The following is a 16822-nucleotide window of genomic DNA, read 5'->3' on the forward strand; positions in this document are numbered from 1 at the left end:
AATACAGGATCATGACCAGGTCTTTGATCCTAACCAACTTGTAGAGCATAGAGCATAGTGATTACACTCTGAGATTTGGAAAAAGATAAATCACTTAAGCTCTTCTATATCATGAGACCTGATCTTAACAAATGTTAAACACCCCCTACTTCAGCTGTTAAGATCAGCTATTGTGATAGGCAGCTAAACCTGCCAGTACTGACCAACAAACAACAATGGGAGAATAAAAAAATGATTTATTTTTGCCTGTTTTCTGTGCCAGTAATGTGGCCCTGGCTTTGTGTAACACAAGAGTGTGTGTTACTGCCTTTCTGACCATGCTTGCTAAGCACTTTGTTACTTTCAAACTGGCAAAACCACTCAGTGCTTTTTTTCTGTAACTAGTAATACATGGAGCAGATAAAGTAACATGCACTACAGAAACTTATGATCTGGTCACTGATCATAACTTTATTATTATGTATTCTCAACACGGATGCCAAGATTCATCTCTCGAGCAAAGCTGGAGAGGTGAATTTCTTGGTGTCTATGTCTCAAACACATAAGCAGGTTATGATCAATCTTCTTCTTCTTTCGGCTTTTCCCAGTTAGGGGTCGCCACAGTGGATCACCTGTCCGCTCATGATTGGCAGTGGAGTTTTACAGTGTCGAGTTGCCAGCCCGGCACCCAACCTTCCACAGAAGGCACACACATGCACGCACTCAAGCCTAGGGCCAATTTAGAGTGTCCAATCCACCTACAGCATGTCTTTGGGAAGTGGGAGGAAACCGGAGCACCTGGAGAAAACCCAAGCGACCACAAGGAGGACATGCAGACTCCACTGTGTTGGAGACTTGGCTGTCAAAAAATTCACATCAAGCTCTAGAGATCAATCCTGACATCCTTGTTAAAAACCTATAGTAAGAGTTACACTTGGAGAGACGCAGACATAATTATTTGTAGTATGAGCAGTTTTATCTGTGGCAGCTTCTGTTCATGTATTACCAGTTATAAAACAAAGTGTAGGAGCCAAAAAACACTTGGGTGTAACACACACGTGCACATGCGTGCACGCGCGCACACACACAAACACACAGACATGCCTCGTGAGTGCTTATGCACACACAGACACACACACACACACACACACACACACACACACACACACACACACACACACACACACACACACACACGCACACACTCACACACTAGTCGAAAGTGAAGTAGCCCAGTGAAACAAAGCTTTAAAAAATCTTTCTCATGTCCTCCCTGTGAGAGGAATAAGAACACCTTGTTGAAGTTTCAGATAGTTTAATAGTTAAATAGGTAGCTGTATGAGTGTTCTGAACAAAACTGAATAAACTACTTTAAACTTCAACAAGGCATCTTTATTCCTCCCACAGGGAGGACATCAGAGAGAGAGAGAGAGAGAGAGAGAGAGAGAGACTCATAAATCTGCTAGCTAAAGTGATTTTATCTCGAATAATCCTTTGTACACTGTTTCTTGTTAGTCCTGTCCCCCCCTGTTGGTCACGGGGGGGGGGGTACCAGACCTGAAATGAACCCTTTGGATCACCTCTTTCATCATTTGGTCAGCTGTAGATGGTATGCAGACACACTCCCCATCCCCCTCCCAGAATGGTTGAGGGCAGTAACTCACTGAACGCCACTTTAAATAAACCTCAGACTAAATTTTATTTTATTTTATATATATATATATATATATATATATATATTTTTTTTTTTTTTTTTTTTTTGGAAGACCCCTGTAATCCTCATATGACAGGAGAACCCTAAATCCTATACTTCATCTCCATGTTTGTACAACAGTAAGGTAAAGGGCAAACTCCATGTGTGATGAATGTGGCTTTCAGTACATACACTTTGCAACATTGTCATTAGAACAACTGACAATCTCCCCTTGCCAGTGACTTGCTTTCATACTTCTCAATCTCTTAGGGTAAGAAATCTGAACAAAGCTGGAAATAATGGGGGTCAAAAGCCCCAAAATAGGGGCATTTTTAAATATTGCTGTTATAAACTTAGAACTCTGATAGAATAATAGGTTTTCCATTAGCATGAATTTTCTGAAGGGTATGAAGTCTAAAACTCAAAAGCCTGTAATTATGTTCTGACCTCCAGCCTCAGTGCTTTGCCAATAATTTTCCAGAAAAGAGGAACAGACCAATCTGGCCATTCTGTAAAAATCTGGACATTGTGAGGTATGCTTGCTTTCATTTCACAGAGTGCATGCTGTTTCTGTCTTTCTTTCTCAGTATTGGCTGCTTCTGTCTGCAAATCTATATTCATTAAAACATAAAATGTAGATGACTTTATATGACCTGCAGTGCGTTTTCATTCTGTTGGTGAAATAACATTGTATGCCACAGTTTTACCATTAAGGTCAGTGTGCTGAGGTCTGAAACTCTTGATGCTGTCAGTGGGTATCTAATCTAATACTGTTTTGCTGTCTTATGCTAGGCCTGTGTATAATTTGTCAGGAAAAATGTAAGGAATTTCAGATGTTCTTCGTGTTTCACTGTTGCAGTCGTTACACTTGGGTTATCCTGCTGGCAAGCTACCCTCAGTCAGCCTGAATTCCAAAGTCTAGGTCTGGCATCGGTTGCTGTCGCCTCTTCCCTGATGTCAGTGCGCCAGGGGTATAAAAGATGCAGCCGACGCCATTTTCTTCAGTCTTTCTTGCTGCGCAGTGCCCGAAGCATAAGCAGTTTGCAAGTGCCGGTCGGCCAACTCCTGCGATTTTCGTGTTCGAATTTCAGATCCGAAGTCTTCATTAAAAGCTAGGTACCCCGTTGGGGAAACTTTTTTCTTGCTCCAGATCGATGTCAGAGAAAGTTAATAATTGTATTTCTTGTGGGAAGCAAATACCTCATAAGGACTTTCATTCTTACTGTATTCCTTGCCTAGGCCCTGACCACGATGTTGCTAGTTGTCAGTTTTGAACTAGATTTAACCAACACACTATTAAGCGTCGGTACAATTTTGCATTACACTATTTTGGTAGAAGATTTAATTATACCATGTCGTCGGATAGCCATCCGACTACTGGAATTCACAAGAAACGCAAAGAAAAAGAAAAGGAAAGGCATCCAAGGTCCAAAACCAACGACGAGGCTTCTTCTAAGCCAGTCACTGGTTCGCCTGCTACTTTAGACCCACAGGCCGCTACCGACTCCCACGTGGAGTCACCTAGGCTGATGGAAGCTCAAGGTATTGGACCTTCGGAGACTATTCTCTCAGATGGGTCTGGAGCCACTGAGAAGGCATCGGCTTCTGAGGGTGTTTTCAGACCAACTCAGTTATACATTAAAACGACTTCAGCTTCAAAGGCAAAGACTAAAGCACCCTTAAAGACAAAGAAACAAGTACAACAGCCTCATGGACAGGCCTCCATGCCCAAAAAACAGATGCTCAAAATGGCCGAAGACTTAATTACTTTGATCAGGGGTTCCCATCCCCCTCCTGATTAAAGGCCTAGGCAAGAGACAGAATATGAATCTTCAGATCAGGTTTCCATTGCATCTGATTCCTCTTCTGATCAGGAGTACTCTCTTCCTCCCTATGTGGATTCTAATGCTGAAGAAACTATCCCTTCAGCCTCTCCTCCTGAGGATTATTCTTTTGGGGAAACCTTGCATACCATGAGGGAGCATTTCCACTGGGAGAGCCAAGATTTTTCAGAATCTAAGAAAAGGCTCAGAGACTTCCTTTTACTACCACAACACAGGCCCCTAGCTATTCCACCTGTGTTAGACATTGTTGATGATGTATTTACAGAGTCCAGTCTGACCCTTGACTCGTTACCTCCAGCTCCTGTTAAGCCGGACAGGTACTACAGAGTCCCTTACTCATAAATTCCTTTTCAAAAACCGTGCTGCTGACCCAGAAACTATCTCTCAGGGTCTCAAAGGGGTCAAGGCTTCCGCTGCAAAAACCCTACCCCCTCTGACAGGGATTCTAGGGCATTGGACAGATGGGGAAAAAAGATTTACACTTCCGCTACCTTGGCTATAAGGGCTTTAAATTCTCAGTTTCATATGCTCAAATATCAGCAATATATTATGTCACTGCTTAAACAGAAAATGTTGACAAATTCTGAATGTGCAGAAAACAAAGAAATGCAGGATTTATTGCATGCAGCTCAACAAGTTGGAAAGCATACTTTGCAATGTGGTTTTGATTCTTTGGAAGCCTCCTGCAGAGCCGCTGTTACGGGTTCTGTCATCAGGAGGCACGCTTGGTTAAAGGAACAAAGTCTGCCTGATCATGTCAAAGCAAAATTATTAGATGCCCCATTACAGCATGATACTTTGTTTGGTGTTAAAGCAGAAGAGGTGTTAAAGAAAATGGAGGACAAAGCTAAATCTATGCAAACGGTTAAGGATTTCTTACAGGTTCAGCCTCCAAGATTTAGCAGACACTGGCCTACAAAGAAATGGTCCTTTCCAGTGTCAGACAGACCACAAAGGGGCAGATACAGACACCCAAGAGGCAGATCCCAGCCCCAAGGTTCATACAGGTCTAAACAATGGGGTGCTTCTACCTCCCAAAGTGGAGAAGACAAATCACAACCATACAGGAAACAGTCCCAATGACTTCCCTCTACCTGCACCAAGCACTTATCTTCTGGCAGCAACTTTAGGGGGAAAACTAGCATTTTCTTCTCAAAACTGGCACATAATAACCCAGGACAAATGGGTCCTAGACATAGTGTCACAAGGCTACAAGTTTCACTTCCATACCCTGCCAAGGACAAACGGTTGGCCAGAACTGCCAAAACATCAATGGGCAGAGGCACAAAAGCAAGTCTCATCCCTCATGGACATGAGGGCCATTCAACAAGTACCAGAGCAAGAGTAGGGACAAGGATTTTATTCAAGACTGTTCTTGGTACCAAGAAAGGACAAGACCTGGAGACCAATACTGGACCTATCTATTCTAAACACATTTCTGGATATACCAAAATTCAAAATGTTGACTCTACAGCAACCTCTGCCCATGCTGGGCAAGAAGGCTTGGCTTGTGACTTTAGACCTAAAAGAGGCATACCTGCATGTCCCAATCAGGCAAAAATGCAGAAGATACCTCAGATTCAAAGCTGGCTCAATGCACTACCAATTCTCTGCACTGCCCTTTGGCTTATCTACTGTGACCAGGGTTTTCACAAAGTGCCTGGCACCAGTAATTGCATTCTGCAGACAAAGAGGAATACAAATCTATCCTTACTTGGATGAAAGCCTTATTCAAGCAGAGAACAAAGACATTCTACTACAGCATCTGGCATTTGTAAAGAGACTTCTAACAGGTTTAGGGTACACAGTCAACGAAAAGAAATCAAAACTAGTACCCTCTCAAGAGATAATATTCCTGGGTGCAAGCTTAAATACAACTGCCCAGATGGCTTATCTCATGCCAGACAAACAAAGGCAACTGACTACCTATTTCAACCTGTTGGCAACAAGGGCCCAGTTATCTGCAAGAAAAATTCTGCAGGCTTTGGGCTTCATGGCATCCTGCATTTTACTAATTCCATATGCGAGACTGCATATGAGGAAACTTCAATGGTACCTAAAAAGTGTTTGGACTCAACATTGCCACAGCCTGGAAACAAGAATTACCCTCATTTCCTGCCTGCAGCAGGAGTTTCGTTGGTAGGCGAAGGCTTGTCACCAGAGCAAGGGACAGCCATTCACTTTACCCCCAGCCAGGCAGACATTAACAACGGATGCATCGGATTATGCCTGGGGGGCCCACATGGCAGGAAGATGTATTCAAGGCACATGGTTCGCAAACCAAATACATCTACATATCAATCAAAAAGAGATGCTAGCTGTTCAGAATGCCCTGACAGCCTTCAAGGACCTACTTCATCCGGGACAACTACTGATAAAGACAGACAACACCACGGTCATGTGGTATATAAACAAGCAGAGAGGCACTCATTCTTACCCCCTTTGCAGACTAGCCATGACTTTGTGGGACACAGCATTGACTTACCAAGCACATCTGCAGGCACAATCCCTGCCAGGAAAGATAAATACTCTGGCAGACGATCTAAGCAGAAACCGCATGGATCCCCACGAGTGGAAATTAGACCCACAAGTCTTCAGCATGATGACAAGGAAATGGGAATGCCCGGATATAGATCTATTTGCCTCTCCTCACAACTACCAACTAAAAAGATTCTGTACAAGGACTTATCACAGACAAGCATGAAAAGTGGATGCCCTATCTTTCAGCTGGAAAAGCTTAGCAGTATATGCCTTTTCTCCACTGCCTCTCCTCCCCAAGGTACTCCTAAAAGTCAGACAAGAGAAGCCAAAGATGATACTGATTGCCCCAGACTGGCTCCGCCAGCACTGGTACCCAATCCTAAGGAACTTGTCTCAATGCTCGGCTTGGACCTTGCCTCATATACCTCACAGCCAATTAAAGACCTTAAATCTGGCAGTATGGCAGATAATGTAGTGATACAAAATGCGCCTCTCACTAAAGCTGTAATGGATGTCATTTTGGAGGCCAGAAGGCCTAGTACCAGAAAATCTTACGCTGAAAAATGGAAGAGATTCTGTGCTTGGAACCTGTCACAAGGAATTGACACAGCTGTACCAAATATTCCTCAGATTTTGCAATACTTAACTGAGATGCTGGACAAAGACCTATCTTTTTCATCAATTAAAATTCATGCCTCTGCCATTTCGGCTCATTACAATACAGAGCCACCAATCTTTTCTCATCCCTTGTTAAGGCAGTACCTCAGAGGAGCCAAAAACTTAAGGCCTCCAAGGAGATCACCAGTACCTGCATGGGACCTCAATTATGTTTTGGAAAAACTCACCCTGCCTCCTTTTCAGCCAGCCGCTACAGCTAATATAAAGTTTTTATCTTGGAAAACAGCTCTGCTCCTAGCAATAATCTCTGCAGGACGAGTCTCAGAGCTACAGGCACTCATGGCTGTGGAACCTTTTATCATTTTTTATCCCGACATTTATGCCTAAGGTAGTGTCCAGTGTGGCCCTTAACCAAACTATTCATCTGCCTACTTTTTATCCAAACCCACAGAATAAGGGGGAGAGAATTCTGCATTCTTTGGACATACACAGACAGCTACGCTTCTACTTGAACAGAACCAAAGCTTTCAGAAAGACAGAGCAACTACTAGTGACATATGCTGCAGGGTCACAAGGAAAGGCTATCTCAAAGCAGACTATTTCAAAGTGGATAGGCCACTGCATTCGTTTCTGCTATTCACAACATGGCAAGCCTGTGCCTAAGGGCATTAGGCCACATTCAACCAGAGCAGCAGCCACTTCAGCAGCCTTCCTCAGGGGAGTACCAACCAAAGACATTTTAGAGGCTGCTACCTGGAGTTCAGTGCACACCTTTACAAAGCACTATCATTTGCCACTCTACTGTAAATCCAGGGCAGGCATTGCCACTGCAGTTCTGCAGGGCCTCATAGCCGCTCCTAATGCTATTTAGCTCCAGCCTCCCAACCTTAGCTTTGGTATTCAACCCAAGTGTAATGACTGCAACAGTGAAACACAAAGAACATAGTACAGTTGTGTACACTTACCGTAAATGTAGATGTTCGAGTGTATTCACTGTTGCAGTCCAGGTTACCCACCCACCATCCCCCGTATCTTTGCTGCAACTTATCTGCTCTTCTCTAACCTATACAACCTATGTGGTGTATTTGCTTGTAGATGAAGGTATATATATTTTGGTGCATGCTTGTTTTATTGGCATATTTTTAGCCTACCCTTTTGGGGGCACCTGACATCTGGGGCAAGAAAAACTGAAGAAAATGGCATCGGCTGCATTTTTTATACCCCTGGCGCACTGACGTCAGGGAAGAGGCGACAGCAACCGATGCCGGACCTAGACTTTGGAACTCAGGCCGACTGAGGGTAGCCTGCCAGCAGGATAACCCAAGTGTAATGACTGCAATAGTGAATACACTCGAACATCTACATTTATGGTAAGTGTACACAACTGTACTTTCTAGGTGACTCTAAATTTTGTAGAATCTCCAAACACCTCTTGCATACACAGAAGGTAACATTTTATGTAGTTCTTTTCTAGAATCTTCACACACCTGTAACACTCAGAATGTAACAATTTTTTTGTGATTCTTGCTGTCAGCCACAAACAAGTAGTCTGTCATAAATCTAAGGCTGCATGTTAGTTTTCACTGCCACTTTAACTTCTTATAACACCTAGCAAGTGCAGACTTGTCACATATGTACTGTATATAAACATGGGAAGGAGTTTCTGGTTGCGGGGGTGGGGGGGTGGGGGGGTCTGGGCATGAACAATAAAAATGAAAAGAAAAATACATTTTAAGATCAAGTAGCAGAAAATACTAAATCATAAATTTCTGAAGCACAATAAAAATGAAAAGAAAAAACATATTGCATAGGAGAAATTTGAAGTTTATTTTTGTGTCTATGCAGAATATTTTATTTTTTTATAAGCATTTAAGCATTGACAAAGTATTATGTTTATATTCTGTCATCATGCAACCAGCATATAAAAACATACAATGCAACAATTACACAATACAACATACTTCACAAATTAGCCTAAGCTCCATTTAATGTTATGTTCTGACTGAGTCCATTCTGAGTTTATCTTCACTGTGCAGCTTGCACAGGGAGGTTAACTCTAAAAATCTTGAAATTCTTATATTTGCCCTTTCAGGTATTGCAATGATACAGTTAAGCCATTTGCTTTTATTTCAGAATCTTGCAATCAGCAGGGAGGCATTTGCCATCAACAAAGAACAGAAATTAGGAAGAAGACCCCAACTCATTTATGCTTCAGTTGGTGTTTGATGACTGTACAAGAATGGCCCTTTGCTTGAAGCAGGTTTTCAACAAAGATAAAACATTTAGACCGAGGAAAAAATTTGAACCAGGCACACAACGCTTTGAGCTGTACAAGAAGGCTCAGGCCTCACTCAAATCTGGCTTAGACCTGAAGGTAGTAGTGAGACTGCCTCCTGGGGAAAGCATTAATGACTGGATTGCAGTCCATACAGTGGATTTCTTCAACAGGATTAACCTCATCTATGGGACAATATGTGACTTTTGCACAGAGAAGACATGTCCGGTGATGTCAGGGGGTCAAAAATATGAATATCGCTGGCAGGATGATCACAAATACAAAAAGCCCACCAAGGTGGCAGCACCTCTGTATATAACTTTGTTGATGGACTGGATTGAGACACACATTAACAATGAGGACATCTTCCCCACTAGAGTTGGTAAGTGTTTGGAACACTTTTTAATGACTCAGTAATATGCAGTTTATATGTAGCTGATCTTACTATGTTTGTGTAACTTTCATAGTGCTATTATACAATTTTTGAGAAAGTTGAAGGCAAGTAGATAGTTGTTCTTTACAGTGCAGTCATGCCCATTTACATTTAAAAAATGCAAATTCTGATTATCATTGGAAAATACAAAAATGTTTGTGACCCTACATTTGCTTACATGTATGCCATAAACACTCTCTCGCACACGCACGCACACACACACACACACACACACACACACACACACACACACACACACACACACACACACACACACACACACACACACACACACACACACACAATTTATGATATGCATGATTTTTTAATCCACGTTTAATGAGAGTTGGTTAATATGAAGCTGTCACATTTCTGGAAGCTCATTTAAGTATTTCTGTTCCTTGATGTTGCTTTCTGTGCAAGATAGAAACAAAAAATGACTGTTTCAGTTCCTATTAGAGTTCTTTAATTATACAAGTCCTCTTGGAAGACTATCAAACACAGTGGACCAGATTTCAAAAGGAGCTGCTATCAATGTAAGTCTGTCCTGATTCCGAAAGATTTGCTCTCAGTGTAGGTGACTTACTTCATTGTAAGGCCTATTTGTAAACAGGCTTACTGTAGAGAGCAGATTCCTAAACACCTGCTCTCAGTGTAAGTAGTCAGTTTCACTGCAAGCAAGTCTTTTGGAATCGAGCCCCATGTCTACATTTTTATTATAATTTGAATTCAGAGTAGTTTGGAACTCTCCCAAGTTTTAAGCTGTGAAACAAAAAGTGCATTGTCTTTACCCAGAAATAAATGTCATTGTCTCTTTTAGTGTTAGTCTCACAGGTGTTTAAACAGGAAGCAAAGGGAAACGGAAGATGTTAGGAAAATCACAGATAATACATATTGTATAAATTATTTCATTGTGTCTTTGTCATCTAGGTAACATTGTAAATACAGATAATCGATTTTTTATTTTCTTGTCAATAACATCTCTGTGCCCTATTCTTGTGTGTTGGGTACTGTCATTTCCCAGAGCTGTTTCAGAAAGGCATTGCTTGTCTTAAAGCGATTAGGCCAGAACGGAGGATGTATTCTGCAAGATGCATATGTAAGTTAATACATTTTATGCCAGCAGGGGGTTTATTTCTACAGCTCTGGAAACATGTTTGAACAGGTTGTACACTCAGTTACAGTCCATGAGATGTACTCATTTTTCTTGATCTCAAGCAAGATCAAATACTTCTCTGTAGCCATTTTAAATTGTAATCCTACATGTCGTGTGTCTCTTTTCTATCTAAATCTCTACATATGTTAGCTGGAAATATGGTAAAAGGGGACACAATAGCAAATGAAATAATTATGGCAACGGAAAGAGATTGTAGAATCACTAAATAATTCATATTTAGTGGCTACTCTGCAAAAATATTGTTTAATTAATAAGGCAGAGAGAATGGGCTTTTGTTTTCCATTTCTTTCCTTATCTGTGACATACTGATCCACTGCTCTCAGCATTCTTATCTCCTTGACATGCCTTGTAGCACCTCATTTTACACTTGGAACAACATAAACTATTATTCAGACATGTCACTGCTACCACCACACTTTGGGGCTGACCAGGGCAGATGCTTAGGGGTTTCTTATGGTTTTGAATCTTTGTGAAACTACACTGTCATAACACAAACACACGCAGTACAGTACTTCAGTACTTCAGACAACAAACACTTGTATGTTCCAGAATCTTCATCCAAATTAAGGCATTCTCTGTATTTCAGCCATACTGCAGCTAAAACAAGGGTCCCTCGATGTAAGTCAGAGAAATCTACAAAAGAGTACACTCCAGGTAGACAAATGAAATGATGATAAATTACACAAACTTCATTGCACTTGAACCGCAGCTTACATAATCCCCCATCTATGGAAACCAGGGCATTATTCTTGGTAGCTTACCGTGCCTTGTGTGATTCATGATACCAAAGCCCTCTCTGTGGCCAACAGTCTTGTAAAATGCCTAAGCAGGTAAATGCTAGTACAACACAGGGAAGTGCGTCACCTCTGAAAAGTTCATTTCAGGCTGGTCAAAATCATTAGGATTGCGTCTTCTCTACAGTGGCTTATACATAGCAGTCCTCAGGTCAGCGTAGCAGCCAACATCTATATATGGTACTTTCTTGTTTCAACACTTATGCCTGTCCTACAGTCTGTACTGGAACTGGGTGTGATGCTAAGTCATGGGAGGGTGTAAAAATATGAACACCACTGAGAAGGGCCTGGAAATAAAATCCCCTTAAGTATCATGCTGTTACTGTGTGACTGATTAGGTGCCATGTATGTTTAATCTAATTAAGCACAAGGCCACAAGTACTAATCTCTGTGCAGCCAATGGTAAACATCAAGCAAACAAAACCAATAATTATCTTATAAATGTGAATACCGAAATTACAAGCTATCAAGTCATGACAGAAAATGCATTTTCAGGTTTTGCTTGTCACTCATTTCATAACTGAGTTTCTTCATGATAGGAAGATATTGGATGTTAATCTGAATGCATTGAAGAAATTATGTATTTCAACATTTTTAAATTCCATTTAACACTTTAATGCAACTTTGAGGTATACAAAGGTTTTAAAAAAAGTTCACATTCTTGTGTACTAAACATGTTCACCCTTTACTTCCATAATTAAGTTCAGCAGTCTGTTTCCTCTATATAAATCCAAAATTATACTGTAATTAATGATTTCTTTTCCAAGTCTGAAATGAGTCCAAACATTTTTAACCTGGATTAAGAGTGCTTAACTTTTGAAGTCCTCCTGCCCAAGATAGGAAACCTGTATTTTTGAATACTGCTGAAATAGTGCAAGTAAATGTTATATGGTTTAAAATGTATTTTCTTTCATGTTCTTGGATACTTTAGAACATAACTTGTTTTGGATGGTTTATGTAGTTAATAAAATGATCTGAGCTAGCATACAGGAGAATCTTATTCACTGAAACAGAGGTGAGACATCGGTCTGTACTAACAAGGTCCTGGATTATACAGAAATGAGCTCACATTGTTAGAAAGGTAGGTTTGTGCAATTGACTGAAAGGATGCTGTTTGCTTTTTTGTCACCCTCTGGACAATGGATATTGGAGGTATGCAGCTGATTCAATAGTTGTCTTTTTTTTAACTCAAAGTTTATACCTTACAGTGAACTCATGTCATATATCCAAATTGGCAGGCAGTAGCAGGTTGCTGCTGCAGAATACTGCTCAATAAAGATGCCAGGTGCTACGTCAATCTATCCGATAAGCACTTGAATATTTTCCTTATTCATGTTAGCCCTTCTTGCTCCATTAACTAACTTTAATAACTACTTTGCATGTTCTTTATCAATATAAGCTCCTTCAATTTTCTTCCATTTCTTTCACACTACAGCTTTTACCATCTTGTCGGAAACATTAATCCATCTGCCCTTTATGATGGCCATTGCTTAATATCTTGTCCTATCCCTGGGAGACACATTTTCCAGGTTCTGTTCTATCCCCATCTTACTCCAGTCTATAGTAATACAATATATGTAAACTGTCATTTCTCTCTTCCTTACAACTCCACCATGCGTCTCCTGCCTTCAGCTCCTTATGTTTAAGATTTACTGGTCTCCTATAACAACTTTGCAGCAGTCTCATCTATGACAAATGTTAAATAAATAAATAAATCAGTCAATAAAATATCGTAAATTTGTTTAGTCACCATTTGACCGATATGTAGCCTTCTGTCACCTTCTAGCACTTTCTCTACTTCCTAGCCCCCATTTATTCACCTAGATCTTCCTTTCTCTTTTATCTGCATTAGCAAAGAAGTTTGCTGTCTTCATTACTTCAGCTGGTAATGTTAAACTAGGGCAGGATTATTACTGACTCTGGTGATGGTATCAGCGTTCATCTAGTACTAAATCAGTTAGATATTTGGGCTACTTCACACCTCCCTATAGTTGTTTCATAGCTGTTCTGTTTCTTTCCAGATCCTTACAGATTTGTCCATCTTGCATACCTGTTTCATTTGTGCTGTCCATCTTTAAAACACCATCTAAGTTATAAATATTCTTATTAGTTGAAAAACTGAAGTACATGACAATCCTTCTGTTCTATACAGACCAAAGAGGATTCTCTTCAAAGATGTATGTTAAGGATAATGTAAGATCTGTCCTATGGACAGTTAGTCTCCTTCTGTTCACTAGGAAACTATCAATTCCCAGTATAGACTCTAAAAATGCATTTGACAGAATGTTCTGGCTATTATTATTATTATCTCACATTGTGCAGTGTTGCTTCCGCAGAGAGACAAAGGTCGACAGTAAGTAAATTATTCCCCAACTACCCCCCCCCCTCTAATACACATATAACCCTTAGCTACCTCTTTACTAGCATGCCCCACCATATGCTGCAGGAGCTCTGGAACAAAACTCGACTGGGATGCATGTCTAGGCTTGTAAACACCCTTGTAGTCGTTAGTGTAGTACAGACCTATGAACCTATGAGACAATGAGGAGAGCTGTTGAATCACTGTAGTTAGATTCCAATACTTGTAGTGAAGCTGTATCCATGTTTCAAAGGTGGTAGTTCTTAAAGGAAGAACCAGGCAGGAATGCACTTTAATTAACTCCTTAACGTGTATGTGGTACGGAATGTCGCGCCTGTAGCAGCCTATACACATCCTTGCATTCCAAAGCATTTTCTACAAAATCAGCTTAAAAGGATAACATAAACAAATGTAAATATTTTGTGAACAATAAAAACTGGTAAAATTGTACAAATAGCAATATTATCATTAAGAAATATTTGTAATGTGATACTAGTCAGTGCATTCATAGTCTTTCCATAAATACTATAAAATATTATAATTCACATAAACCTAGAATTATAAATTGACACATCTTGGAACCAGTACAACCTAGATATCTGAACACTATTGTTACTCTACTGAATCCTTGGCTGTGAGGAAAATCAGTGATTCTTTGCATTGGTTTCTGTTCTCTGACTTACTCATGGGATCAGACGTTTATCAGACATATAACCTGGCAAAATTCTTGCTGCATGCATAGTCCCATCATTAAAGTACATAAATAATACCTATATAAAACAATTTGATTTTTTTATAGGTAAACTAATCTTAGAGTAAGTTCTGCTCTGGTATTTTTAATTAAATCTGGGTGTATAACAAAGATGCTGTGCCCCATGATTACTTTCAAGATTTTCCCACTTACAGGGAAAGCACAGAGATGGCAGAGGGGGCCATTATGTGCTTTTGTGGTCTTTCTTAAAATAGTTAATCTGATGGTATGAGTTTAGACAGATGGAGTGATGGATTCAGTTCCTTGACACAGAAAAATACACACTGCCTGCACACTGTGGTATAAAATCTCTACTGGTATAACTAGAATGTTGAGGCCACTAACAGTATATCGCAGATGTCATAGTCATGGAGATCTCAAACGCAAACTGGTTATAGCATACATAGAAGTTTAGTTGGCTTATTTGATATATAGTTCTGACAAATGCCATATCAACTCCTTGAAAGGGAGAGAGGTATGAAGTAGCCTAAACATCCTACATTCCTAGATCTCATACCTACATCTACAACCCTCCCTAAAATGTCCCATGAACAATTCCTCAAGGCATTATCCAAGACCAAGAACACTGCTGTTATGGGATGAATAACATGCAGGACTGCTCACTGGCTAGCCTGAAACAGGACCTGTCAGACCCCCCCCCCCCAAAGAGCCTATTCAGTGTCAGCCTCTAAAAATGCCTTGTGCCAGATAAATGAAGGACAGCAACTGTCATCCCCTTGCACAAAAGTGGGGCATCAGCAGACCCAGAAAATTACTGACCCATAAGTCTGACCAGCCTCATCTGTAAGGCTATGGAAAGGATTGTTATGAAATTAATAAAAAAGGATATAGGTAGCCATCAGACTCTCAACCCAAGCCAAATTGGATTTGTCAGGGACAGATCCTACCTACTTAACCTAGTTCACTTCTTTGAGAAGGTTGCTGGAGTAATGGATAAGGCAAACATGGTACACACTGCATATATACACCTTGCAAAGCCATTCAGCAATATCCCACACTCAGGTATCATAGATAAACTCTCCCATCTAAATGTTTCATGTTTGAAGTCCTCCTACCTGAGATACACAATGAATAGCAAACTGGCTCAAAAACAGAACTTAGACATTATAAAGGGCTGCTCCACCTCCTCCAAAAGACCTGTCACTAGCTGTCTATCCCAGGTTCAATCCTTGGAGGGAAAGGTACTGTAAATGGTTTATGGTTGACCAAGTTTGCAGATGACTATAAACTTAGGATCCTCATAAACTTTGCAGAGGACACCAAGATCCTCCAGGTGGGCCTTCCCAAAACAGTAGCTGGTGTCAAAACCACAGACTAAAACTAAATACCAGGAAATGTATAATAGTATACTTTGGCAAGTGAGAAGTCCCTTGTAACTATCTTATTGACAACACACCCCTGAAAATTGATCCAGTAGTTAGGGACCTGGGAACTTATGTAGACCATGAAGTGTTCTTTGATCACCATGTATCCATTATTGTAAGGAAGTCCTTTTTCACTGCACCGCTTACTACTAAGGGTACAGCATCCAGGACCAGGGATGTGATCTTATGTATTCCACACTCATCAGGACAGTTACTGAGCATAATGCCCTCTTCACTGTGTACCTAGCCAAAGATTTGCCACAACTTAAATGGCTACAATGCTTTCTTAATAAGAAAATCAAAGGCCTAAATCATAAAAATATACAAACTATTTAAGTCTTGTCCCTCTTCTAAGTGTGATACAGATTACTGAGGGGGAAGCTCTGTCTCATGTACACAGCTTCAACAGACCCTAATCTGACAGACTTGCTACACATTCACATGCCCAATAGGGCATATACACCCACTCAAGAACTCTAATCTCTTCTTCAGCATAAACAGAACATGTCAGAGGGATAGCTATGTTATCATGGAGAATACCACTTAGGAATCATCGTCTTGTCCACATAAAGCAATATACTTCTGTTATACTATTTAGACATAATCTGGACAAGTGGATACCAAATAACATGTTTTAGCACCGTTGCTTCTCATTTCTAGGGGCAATATGTAAATGTTTTGCTCATCTCTGGGTTATTCATGCTTAAAATATAATGGCTAAAACCTTCATGGGAATGTATGGTTAGGCTAGATTCTAAAGATCTTCACGGATCAATAGTCAGTAAGTACCTATGAAACTGAGATAATCAGAAAAACATTCTTGGCAGCTAGAAAGTATCTTCTTATACTTCCATCACAGAAATGTGCCTTGTTATCAGTAAAAAAAACTTAGTATGCAGTGGGGATCATAGTAAATTAATAAGTGCTTCCATTCTGTCAGAATGGAGACAGAAAGTTGGAAAAAATATGCAGTAGTTAATGTAATCTTTTGATGAGGCTTTGTAAGGCAGTCACCCTTACTGTGGCTAATGAA

At 40.4% G+C, this 16822-nt stretch overlaps 1 protein-coding gene across 1 annotated transcript in view; it reads left to right on the forward strand.

Annotated features, from left to right (window-relative positions):
* MOB3C (MOB kinase activator 3C) overlaps nt 1-16822 on the forward strand; it is an 810703-nt gene that overhangs the window by 393481 nt on the left and 400400 nt on the right. The window contains exon 3 of the mRNA XM_044085817.1: nt 8749-9272. Coding sequence (XP_043941752.1) covers nt 8822-9272 — 451 coding nt within the window. The 5' untranslated portion in view covers nt 8749-8821. The remainder of the gene's footprint in view (nt 1-8748; nt 9273-16822) is intronic.

Source organism: Protopterus annectens, chromosome 10.part0 (assembly GCF_019279795.1).
Source record: "Protopterus annectens isolate FY-2018-M chromosome 10.part0, PAN1.0, whole genome shotgun sequence".
Classification (NCBI taxonomy): Eukaryota; Metazoa; Chordata; order Ceratodontiformes; family Protopteridae; genus Protopterus; species Protopterus annectens.